This window comes from Hypomesus transpacificus, chromosome 10 (assembly GCF_021917145.1).
Source record: "Hypomesus transpacificus isolate Combined female chromosome 10, fHypTra1, whole genome shotgun sequence".
Classification (NCBI taxonomy): Eukaryota; Metazoa; Chordata; class Actinopteri; order Osmeriformes; family Osmeridae; genus Hypomesus; species Hypomesus transpacificus.
In genome coordinates, this window is record NC_061069.1 from 9,922,972 (window position 1) to 9,950,619 (window position 27,648).

A 27,648-nucleotide genomic window follows, 5' to 3' on the forward strand; every position below is an offset into this window, starting at 1 on the left:
TCAACTCTTTCTCCGCTCTATAGAGCAAGGGAATATTTATAATGCATGTTAATGTCAAGGTAAAACGAGCAAGCACATACTTCTTAAATTTGCATAGTGGGTGCTGACATGCTTGAGGGCTCGGGCTTGGGTGGAGAAAGACAGAGAGAGAGAAAGAGAGGGAGAGAAAGAGAGAGTGTCGGTCTAGCTTGTGCTACTGATTCATGGGTTCTCTGTCATCCAGCCTGGCCTCTCCTGTCAAAGAGAATGCTATTCCCATGATGGACACTATAAACCGTCCCAGCCTTCAAAAACTACGGACTGGCTAATACGGCATGACTGGCAGTTGGCGCAACACCAACCAACCCATCCACTTCCCAAACCAAACACATTTGATCAGAAATCAGGAATAAATGTTGATATGAAGGAAACATAAACATATTTTCGACTGACAAATAGTGGACTCCACCGATATCATGAGAGCGTGTACTAATTCAAGTAGGTGTCTATGATTAGGTAAAACACGACCGCGGAAAAATACCACATCATATTTAGACGAGGCCAATTGTCAATCCTACCTACCAACACCTCAACCATTAAATTAAGAAAAGAAAGAAAACCAAATGGAAATAAACTTAAAATATGTCTGCCACACCCCAGGGTGTGCTGCTTAGATATAGCATAACATCACTAACATCCAATCATCCATTTCATAATCGACCTCAGTAATCTTCCAACTAAGGTAAATTGCCAACATTCTGTTGTGTTGGTGTGGTCTTTGAAATAGCAGGTTCACAGGGTGGCTAGCTTTGAACGCCATACAGTAGCAGAAGCTGCTGGTATTTAGCCCTACAGCGGTGCACTGGGTGTAGCAGTTACAGATGGATACATTCATTAGACAGCTACTGTGGACTGAAGAACACACAGTACTGTAGATAGGCAGCAGCAGTTGCAGGCTAGTTAGCCTAGCCGACTATGTAATTTTGTTTCACATTCCAGCCTCTTAAATGACACAATCTTCAGCACGATGCTAACCTAACTCAAAAGTGCATGATCTAAATTAGATAGTCATTATTAGCACGCACACACTAGCATGTTCTAGCTAGCCAGGTTAGCATGCCATCTACAGTTCCGTCCTTACTTGACAGTCACGAGCTAGCTAGCGCAGAGAACGGATAAACCTGAAATGTGTCATTAATATGGTTATAGAGTATATCGAGCAAGCCTGTTATTAGGAACATTGCATTCGTAAATCAACATTAATATAGATACCCATATCGCCGGCATCCATTCCATAGCTAACTCCAACGACAGTGTCTGTGTCATCAGATGCTGTGGCTCCGGACAACGGACTCCCATCCCTGGCTTCAGACAGCCCAAACGCTCCTTCAGCGCCTTCCATTCAGACTCCCGGAGAAAGGGCGAGCCCTCCGAATGAAAGAACCACACCAGTGCGTTTGAAAAATGAACGTTTTGTTTAACGGTCTAAGGGTTCAACCAAGTTATGAAGAGTAAATTGATATGGATATCCGTTACAGTCCTCTCATTCGTGCGGTTGTTATCGGCACGGCAGTAGGGCTTCTCCTCACGGCTCAATTCACTGGCTGTGTGAGGAGTTACAGCTTTCACACTTGATGTTGTTATGCATTCAAGCTCCCTCCGTCTTGTTCAAGTGGTACTGCAGACCATAGACATAGCTAGACCACAGACGGCTGCAGACGGCTGCCGGTTGCAAACTGATTGGATAGCATGTTTTATAATATTTTACTCATGCAAACAGATTTGTTTTATAAATCTAACATCCGTGCTTCTTTCAAATTTACAAATAATTTAAAGTGGCATTGGCCCTTGTACTGCCTATTTAAATCGTTTATTATATTGCATTACATTGGATATTACCCCTGGCAGTGATAGCAGACAGACAGGCCTTCAAAGTGTATGAAAGCACAATATCTTATTATAACCTCCTTGCACAATATGACCTGATGTAAGCTGTCCTCAGCCAGAGTCACTGACCAGACATAACATAAGATGGTGTATCATGTGAGATAGTGTATGTACCTTGAATTATTCAACAATACATTTTTAAACCTATGAAGCCAATTTATTACATTGGAAACATATTTACTTAAATTACCCTGCTTGGTACTGGTACACAAAGCCCATTTGAAGGGACTCAACAGATATACTGGATGTTCTTTTACTCGAACAACCAATAGAGGGCAGTGCAGCCAAGAAGATTTTTCTCAACCTCGCATACAAATAGTTTTCAGCAGCAGAGATTCATGTAGGTTCTGTTGATAGAATCCCTGTAATTTGATATTAGGAAACCTCAATTACCCTCTCATTGCATGCTGTAACAAACACTCCTGCACACAATCCATCCATCTGATATAAATGTTTATTGAAAGTAAATTCCTTTATAGAAGAAGAGGTCAAACCTCACACTTAGCAAATTGTTTGAAACAGCTCAACAGTATGGGTAGTTTGGATGCAGTTTTGACATTCTGTGGTGGTGGTGATTGGGTTGGAGGGGCACTGAGTTCAAGGGGGCTTTCCAGCAAACTGCTCTGGTATAAGGTGGGTGTTTTCCCAGTAAGGGTTGCACGCCGTTTTTCATCAGGTCTGTCCTATCCGTCAAACGGGTTTGCAGACAGACCGTCACTGGTCTGGGAAGTGGACCCACCCACACCTCTTTGTCCGCCAGAGAGAGGGAAGATGAGGGAGGGGAAGCAGAAATGGAGGATCAGTAGACAATGCATCCGCGACTCAGGAAAAGACTACAGGTAGTTTGGAAGATCCTTCTCCACCACCTGCAATAAAAAGAAGAAATAATTTCTGCAAATACATCTCTCATTCAGTATCTTGAGTCCAATCTATGGTTCTGGGTTTATGGAGGCTGTTGCTATCTATGACCTTTATATGAACTTCTCCACCACTTTCACAAGTTCCCCCCCCCCCCTATACTCAGCAGTCCTCTCATGTGCCCCAAGCAATTTACGGTAATCATTCCTGTCGGCTTCACTGACTTTGAGGAGATAAGACGGCTTCCAGCAAGCCTCATAGGGATCAATAGTGCTGCCATCTAGGGAACCAAATGCCAGAACGGCAGAGTGGCTCATCAATCTGTGGCCTGGCTTGCAGTTGGTCACAGTTCAGTAGAGCCTCAACTGGATGTCAGACAGCCAATCATATTCCTATCAGTGTGTGTGTGCTGTTCATGCTTACGCTAGGATCATTCATCGGAGAATATCTCTTCACGACCTGCCCCTCTTTGTTGATAAGGAACTACAAAGGCAGAGAGAAGGGTTACAGAAGGACCACATACCAGTCACTGCATAATGCTTCATTGATTTACCATACTGAGAAAATCTGAAAATATCAGACTTTATTATGTCTTCTGAGTCTGTGTGGAGATGAGAACACAAACCTTGGTGAAATTCCATTTGATGGAACTAAAAAAGGAAGAAAATGAAATGGATGATTAGAATCGAGAGGATTTAAAACCCCAAATGACTCCTAAACTCATCCCACCCAGTTTGAACTGGCTACTCACTTTCCCATGAAGCCTTTTCCATTTGGCTGTTCCTTCAGCCACTTCCACAAGGGGTGGGCATTGTCGCCGTTCACGTCAATCTTACTGAACATGTCAAACTCAGCGTGGTAAGACTTGGCAAATTCCTTGATCTGAGCCTCTGTCCCCGGTTCCTTCAGTAACAAACAGAAGGTATCAGCTGTGTGTCAGCTCTGTTATGATACAGTATATCAACGTTACACACGCCTACAGTTTTTGAAGCTAACCTTGAGATTCCGTTAACCTCTTCTTAACAGGGTCTCATTCTCGACTCGAAAGTGAGGCCATTATTATCCCGAGTTTTACAACCAAACAGATGACCAGCCTTCAAAGTCTCATTGAAATGTGCACTGTCCTAGCATGTAAATCCTCTGCATGTGTACTGTAGGTGAGTGTCCCTGAGCTCGGTCGCTCGGTGAGGGGATGTCACATTACATTTACATTTAGTCATTTAGCAGACGCTCTTATCCAGAGCGACTAACAGTAAGTACAGGGACATTCCTCCGAGGCAAGTAGGGTGAAGTGCCTTGCCCAAGGACACAACGTCATAAGGTGAAGTTCTTGACCAAGGACACAGCGTCATTTTGCACTGCCGGGAATCGAACCAGCAACCTACTGATGAACAGCCCGATTCCCTAACCGCTCAGCCATCTGAGATGGTGACCTACCTGCCTGCCGAACTGGTTGGAGGGGAAGCCCAGGATCCGTAAACCTTTCTCAGCGTACTTAGCGTGCATCTCCGCAAGCTGAGAGTAGTTTACTGGGGTTTTACCTCATTTAGAGGCGACGTTTGTGATGATGACAACGTTGCCTCTGCACAACCACGAACACACACAAGGTGAAAAATCAAGTCATGACTATACAGTATGCTGATAGGTCTGTGGTGAGGACAATGTCAACAGAAAAGGAAAAATATGTCACAGTCTTTTCATATCTAGCAAACTCACCTGTATTTTTCGAGGGACACCTCATTGCCATCGATATCCTTGGCAGAGAATTCATAGATAGATGTGGCATTCTGCCAGCTCTCTGTCGGTAAAGACTGAGAGAAAAAGAGGAAATATATTTTTTTAAAGAATAGGTTTCCAGGACGGCCTAATGTGACTATTATCCGGCATTCTTAGTTGTTCCTGGTTGACAAAAAACTGCTTTCCACACGCGAATGGCTCTTCTTGTTGAAGGCAAATCGCTGAAGGAAAAAACTGTCTGTACGTTCCACATGACAATTCAAAAGCTCCTAGAAACATAACTGCTCCAAGTGAAGGTTTTTCCAAGAACCCAAAATAAGTAAAAATAAAATATAAGTAGCCAACACAAACAAAATACAATATGTGCTGTCAAAGCCGTTTAAGACACATTTGAAGACCCCTCCCAGTCGTTCTTACCATAGCCTGCAGTAGGAGAGAGAGGAGGACAGAGGACCTTAAAAGACCCATGTCTGCCGCTTAGTAAGGTCCACTACAATAGAGTTGGCTGTACCACCCTGCCCCTGACACTGAGAGACTGTGAGCTGGTGGTGCACCTTTTGTATGAAGCACTGCAGATCATTGACCGAGAGAACATATGAACTATTTTTCTGCTGACTTCTGGCACACGGTGAAATCTGATCACAGATAGCTCTCGTAACAGCACCACTGTTAGGACACAGCTGAGTAGCCAGGGGTAAAGGTAAAGATAATCTCTTACTCAATCTAGGCAGAACTGATTAGAAGAATTAAGGACTTGTGCTGCTGTGGCAGTTGGAACAACTGATGTTACGACACAGTGCAAATGAACCTAAAGGTCATAAAAAAAACAGTGTGTGCAATTGACAACTATAACAAAGTAGCTTCGTCAAATCAGTCTGATAACCGATCTATTCTGATTTAAAAAGCAACTAAAATGTAACGTCATGACACCAGAACAACAACAGTCCAGTCACATGACCCTTAACAAAGGCCTCACACAGAAATACCTTAATCAGCGTACAACCCCAGAGAACAGTATGCTGCCAGTCACAATCTCTGTTAGGCCAGGAGATTAAATACGCCACCATTACTGTAGGTTTGTTTTCCAGTTTAAACTCTGTATCATCAATTGCACATTGTGATCAAGTATTCAAGCATTTGGTGGAATGATACATACATGTATGTGGATATGGTATTTACAAGTAGCAGCATAAATAGACCTTCATTAGTTTTAGATAGTCGTGCCAAAGTCTTACATAACGAGCTGCATGGTTCTGCTTTAAGAGAGATTATTTCAACATTTCTTGTGAAAGGAATTTCTGTACCCTTTACCACATATAAACTGTTTTAGTAAAGAATAAATAAATACCACACATTCTGAGTTCATTCTGACTCCCACATAGCCTACAGTACCAGATACCGAGTATCCTAACAGTGTTCACAGAATGACGAAGCAGTTTCCTTTTTACTGTCAGAATCGCCTGCTGGTACTAATAGATAGAGGTGAACATGCAACAATAGAATGTGGTATGACAGACAAAACCATGAAGCGCAGCAAAGGCCACATCTGGTCATCAACACAAGGCCATGCCATTTTAGATGGTATTATCACATCGGACACATCCGGCCAGCACACAAAAACAAACTCCAGTCTAGGATGTTCCCTATAAACACATCAGTGATAATTCAAATGATCAAAACGTTAGTTGTACTATAGGCTACTAGTTAAACCAACTAGAGCTTAAATACTGTTCTGTAAATCGTCCGTATGTCCAAATACTAATAACAGATACAGTGCCTATAGACAGTATTTTTGATTACCGTGGCCGTTAAAAAATACACTACCATCGCCAGTAGGATTCCACTGCTCGCCAATCCCGCAGCTATCAAAACACAATGAAGTTGCCTCATTTTGTTAAAACGAGGGCAAAAATAACGGTTACACCGCCCAATCCGCATGAATTTGTTGTGAAACGCAGGAGCAGGGGTCCAAGGGGCGTGTCATGTAGAATAATCAGTTTTCCGTGTTTAAATGCCTTAGTCATTACTGCTTTCACACACACAAATGTGCATGGGGATTTTAATGTGTATTGGGATTTAGATGTTCATCTCAGTGCGTTAATATAGGCCTTGTTTTTTGCTGTTAATTGTTTTACATTAAAAAAAAAACTAACATCAGACCACGCACTGTAGTTCCGAGGCTCACAGAAACATTTATTTCGATGTTATTCACACAGATCTGAATGGTTAATACACATCTAAATAGCGACAATAGCTTTGGTCAGTTTTAATACAAAAAGTAAAAAAAGACACTTGAAAGCAAGCGCTTCTTAGTGACGTCATCAATGTGCGTCGAATAACAATTCAACGTGAGGCAGTGCATCTGAAGTTAGCATCTTGAATTATTCAACCTATTTATTGTCTATAGTTTCTTTGTTAAACATAATATTAAGCTATGGATGACGAAGAGGAAACATATAGGTTATGGAAAATTAGAAAAACCATAATGCAGGTGGGTTATATTACCTATGTTTTGCAAACATCCATTCATAGTGTTCTTCACACGATCTCGGTGTCGCTAGCTTATCGATCTTTAGGTCTTATTACATTGAATTAGTTCGAATTAACTATTATTTTATAATTTTTTGTTACAGTCCAATAGAAATGATATGTAGAATAAGACGTTGCTGTAAATGTGCTAAGCAAAATGTAGGTAGCATCATCATAGAAAATTTGAAAAATCTCCAGCAGAAAGTTATCCGAGAATCAAACTATCTGTGCTCTTCTTCTTGACAAGTCTTTGCGTGTTAAACAGTTGTGTCATGACCGAGGTTACCTGGTGACCCAGGATGAGTTAGACCAGACGTTGGATGAGTTCAAGAGCCAGTTCGGGGACAAGCCGAGCGAGGGTCGCCCTAGACGGACGGATCTCACCGTGCTTGTGGCACACAACGACGACCCTACAGACCAGATGTTTGTTTTCTTTCCCGGTAAGCTGATGAACGATCTCACCAAATGACGCTACTAACAATATCCAAAATAAAGCCGTTATTAAACACTTCCTGACTATGACATTCAGACCCGAACCTGTAATAAAATAACCCCCGTCCCCTCAGAGGAGCCCAAGGTTGGAATCAAGACCATTAAGATGTACTGTCAGAGGATGCAGGAAGAAAACATTACACGTGCCATCATTGTAGTCCAGATGGGCATGACTCCATCAGCTAAGCAGGTACGTGAATAAGCAAAGCAAAACACTTGGTCCAACTCCTGTTGACTAACATACCATAGGGGTTGCCATCATTAGAAGCCATCTGCTGCCGTTTCTTTGCAGTGCGAAAACAACAAATGATTTTTTTGCCGCAATTGTGGATTGTGACTTATAAAGGATGAATTTATTTCTGGGTTTATTTCAGTCTCTAGTTGACATGGCCCCCAAATACATCTTGGAACAGTTTCTACAGCAGGAGCTCCTGATCAACATCACAGAGCACGAGGTCTGGCTCATAAACACGTTCAGATCTTTGTCTCTTCTTGCTAAACACTGATATAAGCAGTCTGTGTCACAGTCTGTCTTGATGAGTTATTGTAATCTTGTGATCTTCTTTACACAGCTGGTTCCTGAACACATTGTCATGACAAAAGAAGAACTGTCTGAACTTCTGACACGATAGTATCTTTCCACACCATGCCTCGCTGATGTCTAACAATTAATCATACATGTTCCATGAACATCTACTGCAATGCTCTGTTTAGTTTCACTTCTTAAACCGCACTGAGATCTTTGTCTACTTTAGAAACAGTATCACACGGCATGTACATTTACATTTTATGCAAAGTGACTTCCAAGGGAGCTTTACATAAAGTACATAAGTCAATGATCATAAACAACAAGACCCAAAAACATTGTGGGTAGCCAAAACATGAAGCATACATTGTGAAAAGCAAATAAGTGCAAATGGGAAGAACCAGAAGAGCATGTAGTTCAACAAATTACAGTTAAACAACATGAACCTCGAAAGTGCCCAGAGTGTACCTGGAGGAAAGCAAGCAACAATAATATAATTCACAGCGAGTACAAGTAGTTCAATCAGTTACAACTAACCAACTAAGTGCAACATGTCCCTCAATAAAAGTCATTGTGATCCCGGGGAAATAAACTTAACATCTGATCCAACAAATCGTTCCTAAGTACCGTTGTACTCCCATGTAGCTTGATGAGAAGCGTAATGAGAAGCGTTAAAGTGCTACTGCCTGTTGGTTGTCCTTCACTTGTGTTCTTGCAGCAAGCTGAAGGAGAGCCAACTGCCCAGGATCCAGGCAGGCGACCCCGTGGCTCGTTACTTCGGCCTCAAAAGAGGCCAGGTACTGGACACACCTCCTGCTGTTTAAATGCAATTTCTCCCTTTTTGTTGCTACATTTACATTTAGTCATTTAGCAGACGGTCTTATCCAGAGCGACTTACAGTAAGTACAGGGACATTCCCCCCCCTCGGAGGCAAGTAGGGTGAAGTGCCTTGCCCAAGGACACAACGTCATTTGGCACGGTTGGGGAATCGAATCAGCCACTTTCTGATTAATAGCCCGCTTCCCTATCCGCTCTGCCGTCTGACATGCGGTCATGTATGATATTGTTACACGTCAACGTGTTAAAGGTGCCTTGTACAATTTACATTTATTCATTAGTTGTTTTTCCCACCAGGCAATTTTACTTTTTTTGTGACAGATGGAAAAGTCCAGATTTTAAGATGTTTAAACAAACCAGTAGCTCAATTTGATTGGTTGGTAGAGAGCTTGGCCAATGAGATCAATATGTGGAGACCCAATCAAAAGCTCCCTCTGCTGACAGATATACACAATATATTTAAGGTTGTTTTCCGTTGCTGTGGCAGGTTGTAAAGATTATCAGGCCCAGTGAAACGGCAGGACGTTACATCACCTACAGACTGGTCCAGTGACTGCTACTGGCAGGACTGGTGATGCCAAGGTAATACTAACTAAAACAGTTGAGATATTAGATTTGTTCTTACTGTAACACCTCACATCACAAGTCTGTTTAACATTCGGTGACAGTTTTTGTCTACGTTTCCTTCCATTTGACTAACTCTGTTGCTATGGAGGTAGGTACAATGTCATCTCATGTGCTGCACTGTTCCCCCAGGTATGGCGCAACACCTTTCAGAGGGAATGGAGGAGTCTGTGAAACCTGTGTGTCATAGCCAATAGAGCCATTGGATGATTGGCTGTTTTCCATCTCCAGTTTAATCCTGCTTTAGTTACTTTTCTTTGAACTTTTGTAATTTTGTGTAATAAACTGACAGAAAAATGTTAACTTTGTTTGGTTAATTTTTGTTAAGCAGCAAGAGGCTTCTTACATCACATCCGTTGTGAAACTAATTTGACAGCATGAAAGATAACCTAGCCACCAAAGGGAAGTAAACATGTACGTACCAATACCTGATTGAAGCCAAGTCCTCTTTACGAACAGTCTAATGCTACACCATTATGCCAAGTAACATGTTTTGAGAAATACAATTCTGCATGAGCATACCTTCTTTTTCCTGAAGAAAGCCATAGTTGTTTTCCACTGCTTGTAGGTCACAGCCACAAATTTAGCAAAAAAACTTGTAATCTCTTGCCCTTTTTTGCATGGCTCCGTAGTTCAACTCAGGAAGGCACGGTGTTCCCTGGTTGTTTTGTACACGAGTTGAGCGACCAGTGACTTTGCATGCGTATCATGGGAAGGGCCTGGGAGATGCATGCATCCATCGATCTAAACGGTTGTTTTTCCACCTGCGTGTGTTCAAATACAACCTTCTAAATAACCGACCAGTGACTTTGCATACATCCATTGTTCTAAACAAGTTGGTTCTCCACCTTTGTGTGTTTATACACAACCTTCTAAATAAACCAGACACTAATTCAATCATTTCAATAGGATGCTTACCCTTTTAATTCTTATAACTTCGAAAATTGTATTTAGCACATATTACATACAAAACCAGGCAACAGTGATGGAAACAAATCAATAAAATCCCCTCTGGATACAACTTTTAGTTTTAGTGCCAAAATAAAACCAGCAGCACTTTAACCCTAACCAACATCTGCTTAGAAATTTATTGTTTACATCCATCTGAAACCCCAAACTTCACTAGGCATTAATTCAAGCTTTAAGGAGCAATGTCTAAAAAGTTTTAAAATGGGACATAGAAATAAAACAAATTTAAACGTTTAAAAAACAGCAGGCCCATAAGCATTGAAGTTGGCACAATCAGCAAAGTAACCTTATCGCTTCCAACATCCACATCTAATTAAAAGCTATTAAGACTTGACACATTCAGTACTAATGTACTATACATTAGAAGATACACCTTTCTCGGATCGTTTGGAACAGTTGGTAATGCAGGACTCATCATGGATGAAAAACATCTAAACGAAACTGCTCATAACCAACTCTCCCCTGCTCACTTTTTTGTTGTTGTCACAATGCATGCCTGTATTCCCAACTGAACACGACTGGGGTACACTTGTTTACACAAACTCTGCCTCCCCGTCCCTGCTCCTACTCAGGGGGAGCTTACCAACACACAGGTGAGGCAGCGGACGCCCTGCCATGCCCAGCACACAGTTGTTGTTATTGTTGGACTGGTTCATGTCGAGCTCTGCCATGGAGACGCTAAGCTCCAGGTGCTGCTCAGAGACCTCCAGGTCTGGGGGCTCTGTGTCCGGAGGGGCGGGGGGGTCACCGTCGAGGACTCCTTCTCTCTCCTGGCTCTGATCCGAGTCCTGGATTTGCTCTGGGTCCTGGTCCTGGTCCTGATACTGGTCGACCAAGGGAAGAGAATGCCCAGAGAGATCCAGACTGTCCCGGCAGCTCAGCTGGTCGTCGTCGGTGCTGACCTCGCTCTCCTGCTTGACCAGCCTTGGACGCGCCGAGAGGGAGGTCTTCTGACTGGACTCGTCCAGCTCCCAGACCGAGTCCTCCAGCTGCTCGCTGGAGCCCAGGGAGCCTGGAGAACTGCCTGGAGGAGGAAGAGGAGGACATCAGCAACCCATCCGACACAGACGAGATGTTTGGATCCTCCTGTGTCTGACTACAGCAATGCCTTGTGTTTCAGTCTACCCACTCACTGAAAGTACCATGTATCTAAACTTGAGGATTACCGAGGACACCGTGTGTGGTGAGGGTGAGGGTGTATGAGGACACCGTGTGTGGTGAGGGTGAGGGTGTAACTGAGGACACCGTGTGTGGTGAGGGTGAGGGTGTAACTGAGGACACCGTGTGTGGTGAGGGTGTAACTGAGGACACCATGTGTGGTGAGGTAACTGAGAACACCATGTGTGGTGAGGTAACTGAGAACACCATGTGTGGTAAGGGCGAGGGAGAAGGTGTAACAGAAGCAGGTTCTATACTCGTCGTACCGCATCCCTCATCTATCTTGTCAGAGTCCATTCTGCCCAGCTCCTCGCCACCGTCCTGCTCCTCCACCACTGCAGCGTCCGGGGTGCTCTCTCCCTCCGCGCCGCTCTGATCCAGCAGGGGGCGAAACAGCGACAAGACAGGGTTAACGCATGCGCACGGACGTGTAGCTGAGGTAAAATAGTAGAAACTGACTGGCTTTTAGATACTTTGGGTGAACACACGGAAAGCTACGCGTCGATGCTTTCATGTACAGAGTGGTAAAGATTACAGGATGACTGCAAAGTACATTATACGACAAAGCAATGATGCGTGTGATGTCATCATGTATATGTTTTGGGAGGAGGGTCTTAGTTCTAGTTTCCTGCTCACACACATTTACATTTAGTCATTTAGCAGACGCTCTTATCCAGAGCGACTTACAGTAAGTACAGGGACATTCCCCCCGAGGCAAGTAGGGTGTAGTGCCTTGCCCAAGGACACAACGTCATTTGGCATGGCCGGGAATCGAACCGGCAACCTTCTGATTAATAGCCTGATTCCCTAACCGCTCAGTCATCTGACCCCCTGACACATCTGACCCACCTGTGGGGGGGAGGTGGAGGACTGGCTGGCGGAGGTCCTGGAGGACTTGGACTGGAAGATGGAGGTGTAGAAGACGATGAGGGTCTCCACGATGCGCGCCTGGTGGGGGTAGTCCACCAGGGAGGACAGGGACACGGTGGCACCGGTGGGGCGAGGCCGCATCAGAGACGGGCCGAACACGATGCCCAGGTTACTGGGGCTCATCTTGTTGTCCTGCTCCAACTCGGCAATCCTGAACAGGGAGAGAGGGGAGAGAGGGGAGAGAGAGAAGAGACAGAGAGAGAGAGAGAGAGAGAGAGGAGAGAGAGAGAGGAGAGAGAAAGAAAGAGAGAGAGGAGAGAGAGAAGGGAGAGAGAGGAGAGAGAGAGATGGAGAGATGGAGGGAGAGAGAGGACACATTTCCTTTGAACCAGACAAAACCTGCCTCTATTCTGCCACAGAGGGCAGTATGTATACAGCGTTCCTCCTGTAAAGCACATGGCCGCTGACCTGCGGAGGTGGCGTGTGATGTAACGCAGCGTGGAGATGTTATTCTTGGGCAGTCCACTCAGCAGCTCCTTTAGCTTGTCCACCAGGACCAGGACATCTGGGGCTGTGTCCGGGCCCAGGTCCACCAGCTGTGGGCCCCTGCCCGCCCCGTGGAGCCCTGCCCCAGCCTCCTCCGCCTCAGGGCCCTCCTCCCCCTCTGTGTGCAGGCTGTCCTTGGCCAGCCCCATCAGGCTGTGGTACAGGCGGAACTGTATGATGGGCTCAGGGAGCTGGGGAAGGAAGAGGAGGGAGCACGCGCTCGTATCGTGCTGTCAATTAAAACTGGACGTGTGTGTCTGTCTGTGTGCGTGTGTGTCTGTGTGTGTGTCTGTGTGTGTGTCTGTGTGTGTGTCTGTCTGTGTGTGTCTGTCTGTGTGTGTGTCTGTCTGTGTGTGTGTCTGTCTGTGTGTGTGTCTGTCTGTGTGTGTGTCTGTCTGTGTGTGTTTCTGTGTGTGTTTCTGTGTGTGTTTCTGTGTGTGTTTCTGTGTGTGTTTCTGTGTGTGTTTCTGTGTGTGTTTCTGTGTGTCTGTGTCTGTGTGCACCTGTCTGAGGTAGAGCTTGAGCACGTTGCTGATGTCGTGTGGGGAGCACTGGGACAGCTCCACCAACTCCTTGCCGTTCTCAAATGCCTGACACAGCTTCTCCACACGAGTCTTGACGCCGTTCACCCTGTAGATGCCCTGGGGAGGGAGGGAGGGAGGGGGAGGAGGGGGGGGGGGGAGAGGAGTGAAGGAGGAGGGGAATGAAGAGAAACATTTAGAAAAAGAGGAGTGAATTATAAGCTCAATCGAACTCTCCCTCACTCCTTTGCCATCTCTCTCCCTCTCTCTCTCTCCCCTTCTCTCTCTCTCCCCCCCCCCCCCCCCTCTCTCTCTCTCCTCACCTTCATCCGCAGTGCCCTCCTCTCTATCTCTGAGATGCACTTGGTGATGATGAAGGGGATGCCATCGCTGCTTTCCCCGGCCACCTGGGAGAAGTCCCTGCCGAACAGCTGCAGTTTGCCTTGCAGCTTCTTATGGCCACACTGGATGGCCAGGGTCTCCAGGCAACGCTTGTGACACGCCAGGAAACACTGTGGGGGAGGGGGGGGGGGAGGGGTAATACAGGAAGTAGTGATTTTTCCTCTGATTAAAGGAGTTGGCCTGTGCAGGTCAGTGCCATATTAGGTTGTGTGAAACAAGAAAATAATATTAGAGAAAAGGTTCCACACTTCATATAGTTACGTCATTCTTTATGGGGTTTGAAAGAACTATTCAGGGTTCCAAAGGATACCAATCACAGTTTAGTGTTTAATGTTGGTGTGAAATAGGAACACTGCCTTGGACACATTTGGAGACATTGGTTTGGGGAAGTGCAGTATGTACACAGGGAGGGTAAGAACAACAGAACAAGTACAGACGGAACCTTCCTTCCGGAACCTTCCTCACCTCCTCACACTCAGCTCCCTGGAAGTACACGTAGCTGTCACACTCCCGACACTTGGCCGGGGTCCGCAGCTTACGCATGCGGTGGGTCTGGGCCGCCTTGGACAGGCCCACGTTCTTGAAGGGGCCCGTAGGAGCCACCATCTCAGGCTCCATCCCGTTGGTGTCTGAGGAGGAGAGAGGAGGAGGAGCGGAGGTCATGAACAGACACGGGGCAGGGACGAGGTGTGATGGGCAGAGGCCTGGAGGAGCTCGGGCCTCACTTGGGGTCTCGAAGGAGGCCACGTTCCCGTCCTTCTCGTCTGCGTCCTCATTGGACGACATGGTGCCCGTGGAGGAGGTGCGTGCCATCTTGCTGATGTCAACTGAAACACACACACGCACGCACGCAACACACACGCACACCAACAAATCAGTCAACACACCAGCTAAAATGTCCTTCTTATCCTGAGAGAAAAGGCGTAGTTCCGTTCTTCTATAAATATGTTAACCTGTGTGTTGCTGTTAACTACTGCTCAGGCTATTCAGTATGGTAGATATCAGTTTTTTAGGAAGCGGTGCTATATGGGCAACAGGTACGTTGACTAATTGGCATGCTGTGGTTACCTGTGCTAGAAGTGGGGGACTCCAAGCCTCCCTCTCCTCCTCCACTGTCATCACTGACCGTGGAGCCCCAGGACTTGTGGCCCTTCCCTGGAGAACACACACACACAGTTAGCCAAGCCATGTACAGGTGAAACACTGTCTATATCGGGCAATGGAGAGCCCATACAGTAGCATAAAAAACATAAGCCAGTTGAGGCAATACATTCATGTACCCAATCCAAATCATTATATTTTAATTGTTCTCAAAACATATCAACACTGCCACTAGTGTAGCTACACATACTCTTCCTGTCCTCGGAGCTGGTGCCGTCTGAGGGGCGGGGCTCCGTGGTGCTGGCGGGACTCTCCACGGAGCTCTGCTGGTCCGTGTTGAAGCTGTCATGGCGCCCCCTGGACAAATGCCTGGGCAGGGCCGTCAAACAACACGTTAGCAGCGTCAACCCAACCTAAACCTAACCCAAGCAGACTCCGGAAAGACGACTTGGTAAGGCCATAAATCGTCACCAACAGTCATCATCGCGATAATATTCTGTCGACTTCTGAAAGGTTGTTCGTGGCCAGGGGGGGCTTTGCTGGCGTTCCTTGCTCGAGGGACTTACTGGCTGGAGTAGGGCTCAAACTGGTAGCTGACTTCGGGCTGTTCGGGGAGCTGGAGGTCTTTGACGTGGGCAGCGTACTGCTGGCCTGGGTCGTACTGCTTGCTGCTCTCACACAGGGTCTGGTAGTGCACCGGCAGAGCCACCGTCTGGGCGTGCATCGTCTGGTAGTAGGAGATGGTCACCTGGAAGACACAGGGGAGGAGGGACACAGAGAGAGAGAGAGAGAGAGGCAGAGAGAGAGACAGAGACAAAGAGAGAGACAGAGAGAGACAGAGACAGAGAGTGAGAGAATCAAAGGATAAAAGACAGCGAGAGAGAAAGATGGAGTGTAAATTCGACTTGCATATAGTGTAGTGTGTGTGTAGGCCCCTCCCGTGTGTCCCCATGTGTGTTGTGTGTGTGTGTGTGTGTGTGTGTGTGTACTGACCGAGCGCAGGGTCTGGTCGCTCTGCTTGATGACCTCCTGCAGCTGCCTGAGCACCGTCACCTTAGTGTGCTCCAGCTCCTGCTGCTGGGTGGTGGCATCCGCCACACACGTCCTGTAGGTGGCCTCGGCCTCCTCCGCCTGCACACACACACATTACACACACACACACACACATTACACACACACACACACATTACACACACAGAAAAACACAGCTTCAAAAAGACTGCTCTAAAGATGTATATCTATGGTTATCTAACTATTGGCTGTCCTTATTGTAGAAACGAGATCGGTTCCGCTCAAACTGATAACGGTGTCCAAAGCGTGATGTGATCTTTTTGATCAGGGTCATCTCAACCTGTACTTTGCCCTATGTGACAGGACCATCACAATATGACACAATGCAGAGGGGATTACATGAATAAACTGGAGACAGAGCCAACCAACAGCACCAGATGTCATGAATGAGATTTGTGGAGAGAGGCAGGAAGTCGAATTCTAAGAAACAAGAGTGTTTGACGGAGCTGGTGCCAAGGTGAACCAGACAGCAGGGAGACCAGTGCAGCTGGCGGTTTGGAACGAGCGAGTCGAAAGTGAAGCATTCTGGGAGTTGTAGGCGGTGAGGTGGAACCTTGTTGCGGGCCTCTTCCTCCACGCGCCTCTTCTTGTCCAGAGACTTGCCGGTGGATCCCCCTCCCTCCTCCTCCGCTCTGCTGGCGGCCGCTCTGACCTGGTACTCCTCATAGCGAGCTGTGTACGCGTGCTTGGCTTTACGAAGGTTCGCCTCGCACTCCATCTGCACACACACACACACACACACACACACACACAGAGTCAGTCAGCCGTTGTTGAATTAAAGACAGGGGTTACTGAATTTGACAATCCAACAGACAGTGTGCTACATTCTGATTTATGAGACTGTGCTACAGAGAGGAGGGTAAAAGTGAACTCAAGGAACTTCCTGTTTAGAGCACAAAGAAAGAGAGCGAGAGACACCGTGAAAGAGAGTAGTGTCAGAGAGAAGGTGTGTGAGATAGAGAGATAGAGAGAGATACAGAAATAAGGTATCACCAGTTTCCTCTTGGCTCGGTGCCACTGCTCCTTGATCTCCTTGCGCCTCTTCTCATGATCGTACTTGCGCTGCATGAGAGGCTACACACACACACACACACACCTGGGTTAGAAGGGGAGTGTGTGTGAGGTGTGGAGGGTACAGGAGGGTGAAGGGGTGTGTGTGTGAGGTGTGTACCTGCATGAAGGTCTTGTTGTGCAAGAGGTTGGCAGCCTGTTGAAGACCAGTGCTCTGTTCCATGTCCTGATCCAGAGCGGGGGAGTAGATGGAATACAACGGCATGTGGGGCTGTGGAGGAGGAGAGGGGAGAGGGAGGGGAGGAGGAGAAGGAGAGGGCCGAAGGAGAGGGGGGTGGAGGAGTAGAGGGGAGAGGAGAGAGGAGAAGGGTGGAGGAGGAGAGGGGAGAGGAGAGATGAGGAGAAGGAGAGGGGAGAAGGACAGGGGAAAAGGAGGAGGAGAGGAGAAGGGTGGAGGAGGAGAGGGGAAAAGAAGGGGGAGAAGAGAGAGGAGGAGAAGGAGAGGGGAGAAGGAGGGGAGGGGGAGAGGAGGTGAGGAAATGGAGGAAGAGAAGAGAGGGGTAAGGAAAAGAGAAAGAGGAGAAAGGGATAGGTGGAGGAGGAGAAGAGATAAGTAGAGAGAAGGATGAGAAACTTGAAAAAGGTACAGTACCAAAAGGCAGATGAGCCAATCAGAAGCCTGGCGGTATGGCGTACCTGAGTGATGCTGTGTTTGCAGGACTGGTACAGTCTCAGGAGGCCCTTGCCAAACTCCACCTCTGCAGGGTTACAGACACACAAGGCGGGTGACACACCCATACAGCTGAACTGTAAAGGGGAACTGAGGGGCGGAGATAGCTCAGTGGAAGAGTAGGCCTGAGTAGTGGTTCCCCCCCCTGTATATTACAGTCTGGCCATTTAAAAAGCAATACAGTGATGCATGTGATTGTGATCCTTATGTATAGCAAGTTTCATCTATACATCAGTCTTTTACACTGAGAACACAGGGGGGACAGATTTCCCTGGAGGCCTGAGGCTGAGGTCAGCTGATGGAGGAGTGGGATGGATACTGCAGAGGGTGTTTGGACCAGGCACCTACCCAGGGAGGTCCTCCTCTCCACGTAGGTCATCAGGTCCTTCATGTACTTGGAGATGGTCTTAGCATAGAGCAGAGCTGAGTCCACACCTCCCTCGCTACGCTGCAGCACAATGTCCACCTCCTCCGCTCTCATGGCTACACACACACACACACCATGAGGACCAGAAGAGTGGACAGGAGACAGGACAGGAGATCCATAGATGGAGGTGTTCTCATACCCAGGTTGTGGAAGTCTGTCCTGAAGTAGTTTCCCTCAGAGCCTGCGCCCGCATACAAGTTCTCCAGAGACTGCAGGCGACACAGGAGACGGTTAGGAACACAACCACCATCACACCATCACGTCAACACTAAGGCAACCAAGGGACTGACCCACAACCTCGCACGATTGGTGGAAAGCTTAGCCAGTGAAATCACTCTGAGGGGGACCCGTTTTAGTTACAAAGCTTCCTCTACAATTGTTATATCGGGCCTCTCTAATTAAGGCCAAGCAGTGTTGTAATGTCAGGTGACTGGTAGTCTCAAAGGCACAGTGCTTTATAGAGAGTTGAAACTACTAGGTGAGAGGAGTTAGACCAGTAAACTGGAAGCTGTTGTGCATGCTGCAGCAGTGAGTGGCCTGAAAGGAGCTGATATCTGGCGTTTCAGAAGCTGCGTGTGTGGAACACAGTGATAAATCCACACTGTGTCAGTGCCAGGAAGCTGGTACTACTGGCCTGCAAACATCCGCTGTGAGAACTGAAAACCGTCACACATCTTCTGACTGCGACACACGCTGGCTCATTTGTATGCACACTCGCACAAACATACAGTGTGCTGTCACCTTGTTGCACACTACGTCCTTTGATACCCAGGCCCCTCGGACCCCCAGGCCCCTCGGACCCCCCCCCCCCCCCCCCCCCCCCCCCCCCCCCCCCCCCCCCCCCACACACACACACACTCACCCTGCTCCTCTCTGTGGGCAGCTGGGACAGCAGGGTGCTGCTGTCCACCTCCCCCATCAGCAGCTCCGAGACGCTGGGGAGAGAGCACACACCTTAACACCGGCCGTTTCACACTCACACACACACACAAAGGAACCTATGTACACACACGGATGGGTTTACACACACACACACACAGGAACCTATGTACACACACGGAGGGGTTTACACACACACACACACTTCAACAGAAAGCAGTTTCGGAGGCGACTGGCGTTAGTGCCGATAAATAGCGATGAAGAGATGGAGGGTAGAGAAGGGCGAGGAAATGGCAGTGCCAAGCTCAGCCTGAGACACTTCCTCTTTGTGGCCTGTCTGATGGCAGAAGCTGAAGAGGCACTGTGCTCTGGATCCTAGGAACCACATGACCAGCTCAGACCGCATGTCAGTGTTCACACCATGCTGAAAGATTCATCTGAAAGTTTGCCTTTGAGATTTGGTCATATAGTTAGTAGCCTTTTCCTTTAGAGGGGTTATCGAAAAATGAGCAAGAGAAGGCAATGTTTATCCTGACAAGCTCCTGTAAATGAAATTATATTATATGATCTATTTATGATTTTTTTTTACAAAAAGTATGTGTGCTCTCGAGTCAGGGAAAATACTGTTGAATCTGTTCAAACAGCCGACAGCAAATGGTGGCTTCTCTGGTTTTGTGTTCAACAGACAAGAATGAAAAACCACTTCCTGTTTTTTGGCAGAGCCTCATGCAAATCGTGTCATTGTGTTTTCCTTCTAGATCCACTTCTCACTTCTCAACAACCTATACTGAGTTGCACAGCACTAGTGTGTACTGGTGCCACGTAAAACCTTGTGACAGGAAAGAGTGTGGAAATGGCAGCTTTGACGCATAATGGCAGCCGAACAGTGCACAGACAGGGAGTGTGTGAGGGAGTGTGTGAGGGGTTAGTAGGTTAGGGAGGGGGGAGGGGGGTAGTAGGTGAAGGAGGGGGGAGGGGGGGTAGTAGGTTAGGGAGGGGGGAGGGGGGTAGTAGGTGAAGGAGGGGGTGAGGGGTAGTAGGTGAGGGAGAGTGTGAGGGGGAGGTAGTAGGTGAGGGATGGGGGTAGTAAACGAGGCAGGGGGTGAGGGGGTAAGGGGGGGTATTAGGTGAAGGAGGGGGTGAGGGGGTAAGGGGGGGTAGTAGGTGAGGGAGGGAGAAGGGTGAAGGCCAGATATTCACTTGCTACTGAAGGCAACAGCGATGGTCTCGATGGCCTTCTCAAAGTCGTTCTTTTCCGACTCGTTAGACACTTCATAGTGGAATCCTGAAATAGACCACATGAACCCACGTCATTCATGAACCTATGTGATTCATCACTGACCCTTGTCAAGAAACAGAATTCATCAGTCACACAGACTTCCACAGCCTTCACAGTCCCAGCCCTCCCATTGGTCCGTCTAGACTTACTGACCTTTGACCTTGGAGATGAGTTTTCCGGCGGCGGTGAGGATCTCCACCGTGTTGAGGAGGGGGTAGGTGTTGATCACCTGGCGCAGGATCCTCAGGACCTCCCCCAGGCACACGTGGGCCAGGGGACGCCGGTTCTCCTGCTTGTCTGCGGGCAGACAGACAGACAGACAGACAGGCAGACAGAGACACAGACAGGCAGACAGGCAGGCAGAAAAACAGAGACAAAGACAGACAGAGACACAGACAGACAGAGACACAGACAGACAGACAGACAGACAGAGACACAGACAGGCAGACAGAGAGAGACACAGACAGGCAGACAGACAGGGACACAGACACAGACAGGCAGACAGAGACACAGACAGGCAGACAGGCACACAGGCAGGCAGACATGCAGGCAGGACAGGAAGACAGACATGCAGGCAGGACAGAAAGACAGACAAGACACAGGTAAACGTGCAGAAAGACAAGAGACAGAGATCAGAATCCAATGTAACCGATGACAGAAGACATCCGCAGTAAAAGGCATACGTGACTCCAGGCTTTCTCAGTGCGCCTGACTAGTGGTCTGGGCTCTGGTCAGGACGTGACAACAACAGAGACACAATGAAGAGACCTTCTCCACTGATCACACAGATCTAACATCCTTCAGAGGATGGGCAGACAGACAGGCAGTCAGGCAGACAGGAAAACAGCCTCAGACTTTGGGCCGTGGGTTCACCAGACACATGGCCGCAGGCTGTCCAACTTCCCCTCTCCCCCCAGACACACGAGGGCCAGCGGAGCCCCCCTCCCCCCCACACGAAAATAAAAACGACAACCGATTCGTCCACATCCTGCCGTACTGTTCTGAAACAGCGTGGTTTAAATCTGTTTCGATTTGCGGTTCCTGAACTACTCCTCAGCTCTAAGTCTGATCACCCCACCTCCCCTCCCTCCCCCCCCCACCCAAGAATAGGCGAGTTGTGATCTCTGCCGTTCACTCAGGAGAGATGTCCCAGAGAAGCAGAGGAGATCTGGGCTGGAAGCTGACTCCGACCAGGGGAGAGCCCAGGTACAGACCTCCACTCTGGGTCTGGAGAGGGGGTGATGATGATGGCGGTGAGAAGGGACTGTGGGGGGGGGGGGGGGGGGCGTATTGATGACATCACAGATCACAGGTCCGACTGATGCAGCCGTCTTTCTGAGCAGGAAGTGGAGGAGACTGTCAGAGGCTATCCATCTCTGCTTCCTGTTTAGATTGCCCCGGCGGGGCTCTGGCTGGGCGCGTCGCGGCTCTGGGACAGAAGATAAGGAGGAACCTCCTTCTCTCTGGCTCTGGGACAGAAGATAAGGAGGAACCTCCTTCTCTCTGGCTCAGGAGCCCAGAACCAAGCCCGAGTCTGGGGAAGGGCCCGTCCCTGAAACAGGCGTGCTTCCCCTCGATCCCAGGAACTGTAAAAACCTGCACAAGTTGTGTGAATAGAGATCAGGCTTGTCTATCATAGATAACCACACCACAAGGGGGAGAAAAAAAAGATATCTCTCTGTATATCCCCGGAAGAGAAAGCTAAATCGCCAAGGCAACCGAGCAGGGCCCATACTGACTAAAAAGGCGTCCATGTCGGGTTGGAGCAGAGGAGGCGTTGCGCCATTTTGCAAGGAGGAAGAGAGCGTGTCAGACGCAGCAGTAAACAAGCAGCTGACTTCCTGCTTGGGGCTGGTCTGTGACCGCTTGTGGTCTGCACTGCTCCGGGGAGCGGAAACTCAGGGCGCTCAGTCGAGAGAGAGAGAGAGAGAGAGAGAGAGGAAGCTTGGAGTCGCTTGTGCAAAAAAAGGAAGAAAAAAACTAAAAACGGCCCCACCCCTCCCCCTCCCACACAGGATCACGTGGTGAGCAGGGGAGCGAGGGAGGGGTGTGATTGAGTGTGTGAGTGTGTGTGTGTGTTGTGGGTATTGTTTTAGCTAACGTGAGGATCATCATGTAGGAGGATTTAAAGGCTCCAGAACTTAGAAAACAACACGTCTGAGAAGGACAATGGTGGATTGTCACCACGACAACTAAACAGGACCCAACACCCACAACAAAAACACAGCAATTAAAAGACGTATCTGCTCGTTTACACCAGTGCAACAGACACATTTACATTTAGTCATTTAGCAAACGCTCTTATCCAGAGCGACTTACAGTAAGGACAGGGACATTCCCCCCGTGGCAAGTAGGGTGAAGTGCCTTGCCCAAGGACACAACGTCATTTGGCACAGCGGGGAATCGATCCGGCAACCTACTGTTTACTACCCCGACTCCCTCACCGCTCAGCCATCTGACTCCCCCAGTAAGCACCATCTAGCAGACTAACATCCCCCACTAACCTTCTTAAAGCTTCTGGTGACAGCAGGCCATTCCTCAAAGACCTCTTCCCCTTGGGAACCATTAGTACCTAATGAGTATCTAAATACTCTATTACCCAGGGTCCTGGGTCCAGTGTCATATTTATTTACTTAAAACTCAACTTCTATTTCCTTTGGAATTAACAAACTGAATTAAATGAGAGGTGGTGTGGTCAGACCCCAGCCCCCTGTCCTCCCTGTCCTCTCCCCCTCCAGCAGCCCCCTGTCCTCCCTGTCCTCTCCCCCTCCAGCAGCCCCACCCAGCCCCCTGTCCTCCCTGTCCTCTCCCCCTCCAGCAGCCCCACCCAGCCCCCTGTCCTCCCTGTCCTCTCCCCCTCCAGCAGCCCCACCCAGCCCCCTGTCCTCCCTGTCCTCTCCCCCTCCAGCAGCCCCCTGTCCTCCCTGTCCTCTCCCCCTCCAGCAGCCCCACCCAGCCCCCTGTCCTCCCTGTCCTCTCCCCCTCCAGCAGCCCCCTGTCCTCCCTGTCCTCTCCCCCTCCAGCAGCCCCACCCAGCCCCCTGTCCTCCCTGTCCTCTCCCCCTCCAGCAGCCCCACCCAGCCCCCTGTCCTCCCTGTCCTCTCCCCCTCCAGCAGCCCCCTGTCCTCCCTGTCCTCTCCCCCTCCAGCAGCCCCCTGTCCTCCCTGTCCTCTCCCCCTCCAGCAGCCCCACCCAGCCCCCTGTCCTCCCTGTCCTCTCCCCCTCCAGCAGCCTCACCCAGCCCCCTGTCCTCCCTGTCCTCTCCCCCTCCAGCAGCCCCACCCAGCCCCCTGTCCTCCCTGTCCTCTCCCCCTCCAGCAGCCCCCTGTCCTCCCTGTCCTCTCCCCCTCCAGCAGCCCCACCCAGCCCCCTGTCCTCCCTGTCCTCTCCCCCTCCAGCAGCCCCCTGTCCTCCCTGTCCTCTCCCCCTCCAGCAGCCCCACCCAGCCCCCTGTCCTCCCTGTCCTCTCCCCCTCCAGCAGCCCCACCCAGCCCCCTGTCCTCCCTGTCCTCTCCCCCTCCAGCAGCCCCCTGTCCTCCCTGTCCTCTCCCCCTCCAGCAGCCCCCTGTCCTCCCTGTCCTCTCCCCCTCCAGCAGCCCCACCCAGCCCCCTGTCCTCCCTGTCCTCTCCCCCTCCAGCAGCCTCACCCAGCCCCCTGTCCTCCCTGTCCTCTCCCCCTCCAGCAGCCCCACCCAGCCCCCTGTCCTCCCTGTCCTCTCTCCCTCCAGCAGCCCCACCCAGCCCCCTGTCCTCCCTGTCCTCTCCCCCTCCAGCAGCCCCCTGTCCTCCCTGTCCTCTCCCCCTCCAGCAGCCCCCTGTCCTCCCTGTCCTCTCCCCCTCCAGCAGCCCCACCCAGCCCCCTGTCCTCCCTGTCCTCTCCCCCTCCAGCAGCCCCCTGTCCTCCCTGTCCTCACCCCCTCCAGCAGCCCCACCCAGCCCCCTGTCCTCCCCTGTCCTCCCTGTCCTCTCCCCCTCCAGCAGCACCACCCAGACCCCTGTCCTCCCATGTCCTCTCACCCTCCAGCAGCACCACGTCCTTCAGCTTCTCCACCGCCTCGGCGAAGCGAGCCACGTCCCTGAGCAGAGCGGGGATGTCTTCCACCTCGATGGCCGTGGTCTCCGGACCCTCGGCTGGGAGGCTCGGGCTGGTTGCCCCCTTGGCCTGGGCCTTGGTGAACACCCAGGACTGGAGGGGGAAGCCGGCCGCGCTGGCGTGCCGGCTCAGTGCCGTGGGCCTCTTCAGGGTGGACACGGGGGAGGCCATGCCCACCCCCGTCATCCTGCCGTGGTGGGCGCTGGGGGTTCCGGGACAGGACAGGGAGGGGTCCAGGGAGACACCAGACGGGAGGGCGAGGGTCGAGGAGGAGAGGGAGGACGAAAGGGCGGCGTCGACGCCGTCTCGACGGGGCATCTCCTGGAGAATGGAGAGCTGGGGGGGGGGGGGGGGGGGGGGGAGAGAGAGAGTGAGTGAGAGAAAGAGAGTGAGTGAGGGGGTGTGACTTGTGGTGGTGTGGGGATTGTGTGGTGCCTCGGAAAATAAACTAAGCAGTAATGTGATCGTCTGGTGTAACAGGCTGTTTTGGTCAGGGATGACTTGGGTGTTGTTAGTAAACAGACAGACAAATGCAGACTTTCACAAGTTCCTGTTTTGTGTTGCGAAACCCTTCCTTTCCTGGGCCTGCCACGCCCTGAGACAGCACTGGTACATGGGAGAGACGTCAGCAACTCGCCACGGTTTCACAAAACAAACGTCCAACTAACAGAAACCCCTGCAAGGATTCAAATGTTCCTCTTTGTAAATCTGTACATCACAACTGTTCCCCTTTGTAAATCTGTACATCACAACTGCAAACAAGAGGTCAAATTAAAGTCCAACTAGAATTATAAAAAGTCTGAAGTCTATGATACTATTTTCTAGCAGAAATCCTCACGGTTCAGGACAGGGACTAAGCCAGGCTCTGGAGGTCAGTGAACCTGAGACTTGAGTCCCTGCGCCTTTGGTTACCCATCACACCTCACCAGGTGGAGGCGCCAGAGAGTCAAGGACCGCTGCAGCAGGTGCAAGTTCGACATCTGCCCCAGGAAATACCTTTTATGGAAAGGCAGTTTCAACATCCAACATCAGAGCCAAATGCAAGCGGTTCAAGTGGTTTGCGCGTGGGAGTCAGAAAATGGAGATGAGTGACTCGAACAGCTTGTGAAGATTAAAAAGGAGAGTATTTGTTGGACTCACCTGTTTGAGCAGGACATTCGGGCGGTTGGGTAAAATGTCCAGTTTGCTATTGGATTTAGACCCGGCCTTCTTTACTCTCTGACCCGTTGAATATGGGTTGTAGCTGGTTTTACCTCCACGTTTTAACATGCTCTCTATAGGGTGTGTTTTGCCCTCATCTAAAAAGTACAGTAAACTAACCTGACTACCTACAGTACCTTAAAAACAACAGATATCGCCAACTGGAAAATGAGTCGTCATCCCAGTATCAATATACTTAATCAAAATGTATGTGTCATTTAAATATAGAAAAAAAACTATAAAAAGGATGTTACTCTGTAACATTTGACTTCTGACTCATTTCGTCTTTCGCTGACATGTTGGATAGATTCAAATCAAGTCGCTTCTTCTTACCCACAGTAGACGGTTGTACGCACTTGTCTGTCTCATTATCATAACCGTTAGAATAGGGGAACTTAACCTCTCTTAGTATCTCAGCCCGTATATCATTCTCTCTCTTTCAGCGCCTCATCTTTCCAATGTATTCGGTAAATGTCCCAGGTAACGTGTCAGCGGTACTGTCAGATTATCGATCCTGAAGACTACAAACGGACAGTGGACTAGGCAGCTCGAGCGTGACTGACAGGAGGAAACTGTGATGTGCTACTTACCGCTGAAGAGCCCTGTGGGCCAGGGCTTCCTGCTCGACTCTTCTTCGAGATGGATGGAGTCTTGATCAGTTCCCGTTTCTTCCTGGAGAACATCTTCAAAGTACCTTTGCCGTCCATCCCGACTTTTTTTTTCAGTTTAACCGACAGCCCCCCCACCCACCCCCCGAATCTCCACTTATGTGCACGGCCACTTGTAGGCACTTCTCTGCCATCAAATCCAACCTTCAAGCACGTTAACGGTCTCTCTTGCTTCCTCGTGTTGTCACACATTGAACGCGCAGGCTCACTGACAGCTCACCACAAACAGTCAGTGGAGCCGCCGCATCCGCTTGACTTTTTTTTCTGTCAAGGGAAGAGCTTCGCGTGTAGATTGGAGCGCATCTCTAGTATTTACATGTGTTCGGTCGAAAGAGAAACTATAAAAACATGTTCTAACTGATATTTAGTCCAAATTATACCGCAACTACATTCAAACGATGTAAACTCTGAAACGGGATACACCGGCATGTTTTTCTGCATGGGTGTTTGAGCCAAGATAGAACACACAGTTCTCAGTCGACAGCGCTACGCACCAATCAAGCCAAAGCCACAGGCAGCACCTGTGCTTTGACCATGTGACGAACTCCTTAAGTGAACCCCCCCTATCTCACCTTTAGATTGCTCCGAATATAAACTCTGTTTCAATAGACTTGTCTCCACATTTTCACCTCACCTATCGTTGTCAGTCACCTCTTTTTTTCTTGATCTGATAAAATTAGGAAACATTTCGGAAACAGTGGCGGTTCAAGACTCCTCAGCTTTCTCAATACCTTGATATGTTTCTCTCACTTTTTTATTTACTGGGGCAAAAAAAGGCTGCAATGTCCCTTCCTCGTTTCATGAGGACAACTAGAAGAACAAAAACGTGTACATTTTTAATATTGTTTATTATTCAGTCAGCTCAGGGGGGCCACAGGGGGGGCCAGGGACATTTTTACAAAATATCATGCTAAATTTGACTAAATATCATGGCCCCTGTAGGCCCCCGTGTAGAACCGCCCCTGGATAAAGCAGAATGGGTGAAAAAGGCAGCGTCAAGGTGCGCATGAACAACATGTTGGGTCAACCGTGTCCTTTATCGTTCAAAGATGTGTCCTAATTTCATTCATTTAGGATGGTAGCAGGGGATAACTCACATTTTAATATAAAATTAAAATGCCCTTTATCAATTCATCCAAGATTATGCATTTCTTAATGTATAATCCAGACACTGTCAAATTTATATTCAAGTGA

General features: G+C 49.0%; 4 protein-coding genes across 10 annotated transcripts in view; 1 reads left to right on the top strand and 3 right to left on the bottom strand.

Moving 5' to 3' along the window:
• The window catches only part of pip5k1ca (phosphatidylinositol-4-phosphate 5-kinase, type I, gamma a), a 28,922-nt gene extending 27,340 nt beyond the window's left edge, over positions 1-1,582 (bottom strand). Inside the window, exon 1 of the mRNA XM_047027655.1 lies at positions 1,252-1,582. Within this exon, the coding sequence (XP_046883611.1) occupies positions 1,252-1,381 (130 nt within the window). The 5' untranslated portion in view covers positions 1,382-1,582. The remainder of the gene's footprint in view (positions 1-1,251) is intronic.
• A 780-nt stretch (positions 1,583-2,362) lies between these two features.
• On the bottom strand, positions 2,363-10,192 carry gpx4a (glutathione peroxidase 4a). Of its 4 annotated transcripts, none has more exons than XM_047028575.1 (7): positions 10,052-10,192; positions 4,501-4,595; positions 4,222-4,366; positions 3,536-3,687; positions 3,410-3,434; positions 3,208-3,267; positions 2,363-2,792 (listed from the first exon to the last, which is right to left on the bottom strand). In XM_047028575.1, exons 1-7 carry the CDS (start codon positions 10,073-10,075, stop codon positions 2,760-2,762), a joined length of 534 nt encoding a protein of 177 aa, XP_046884531.1. In that variant the 5' UTR covers positions 10,076-10,192; the 3' UTR covers positions 2,363-2,759. The 4 variants fall into 4 exon arrangements, with proteins under 4 accessions (XP_046884531.1, XP_046884528.1, XP_046884529.1 ...); XM_047028572.1 differs by lacking the exon at positions 10,052-10,192 and adding an exon at positions 6,322-6,508; XM_047028573.1 differs by lacking the exon at positions 10,052-10,192 and adding an exon at positions 6,346-6,507.
• polr2eb (RNA polymerase II, I and III subunit E, b) lies at positions 6,819-9,829 on the top strand. Of its 3 annotated transcripts, none has more exons than XM_047028569.1 (8): positions 6,819-7,012; positions 7,316-7,490; positions 7,617-7,732; positions 7,917-7,997; positions 8,115-8,173; positions 8,787-8,865; positions 9,393-9,487; positions 9,662-9,829. In XM_047028569.1, exons 1-7 carry the CDS (start codon positions 6,956-6,958, stop codon positions 9,456-9,458), a joined length of 633 nt encoding a protein of 210 aa, XP_046884525.1. In that variant the 5' UTR covers positions 6,819-6,955; the 3' UTR covers positions 9,459-9,487; positions 9,662-9,829. The 3 variants fall into 3 exon arrangements, with proteins under 3 accessions (XP_046884525.1, XP_046884526.1, XP_046884524.1); XM_047028568.1 differs by having other exon boundaries at positions 6,826-7,012; positions 7,298-7,490; XM_047028570.1 differs by lacking the exons at positions 8,115-8,173; positions 8,787-8,865 and having other exon boundaries at positions 6,823-7,012; positions 7,298-7,490.
• A 234-nt stretch (positions 10,193-10,426) lies between the features above and the next one.
• arhgap45b (Rho GTPase activating protein 45b) lies at positions 10,427-26,887 on the bottom strand. 2 transcript variants are annotated; one of them, XM_047028565.1, is made up of 23 exons: positions 26,377-26,887; positions 24,511-24,922; positions 20,647-20,790; positions 20,415-20,499; positions 19,198-19,270; positions 18,475-18,544; positions 18,257-18,391; positions 17,875-17,936; positions 17,339-17,449; positions 17,161-17,241; positions 16,721-16,885; positions 16,090-16,227; positions 15,663-15,844; positions 15,347-15,465; positions 15,064-15,150; positions 14,721-14,822; positions 14,461-14,624; positions 13,917-14,105; positions 13,576-13,713; positions 12,995-13,263; positions 12,506-12,737; positions 11,923-12,028; positions 10,427-11,522 (listed from the first exon to the last, which is right to left on the bottom strand). In XM_047028565.1, the coding sequence occupies exons 1-23, from the start codon at positions 26,644-26,646 to the stop codon at positions 11,032-11,034; spliced, it is 3,825 nt and encodes a 1,274-aa protein (XP_046884521.1). In that variant the 5' UTR covers positions 26,647-26,887; the 3' UTR covers positions 10,427-11,031. The 2 variants fall into 2 exon arrangements, with proteins under 2 accessions (XP_046884521.1, XP_046884523.1); XM_047028567.1 differs by lacking the exon at positions 26,377-26,887 and adding an exon at positions 25,727-26,354.
• Between the last annotated feature and the right edge of the window lie 761 nt (positions 26,888-27,648).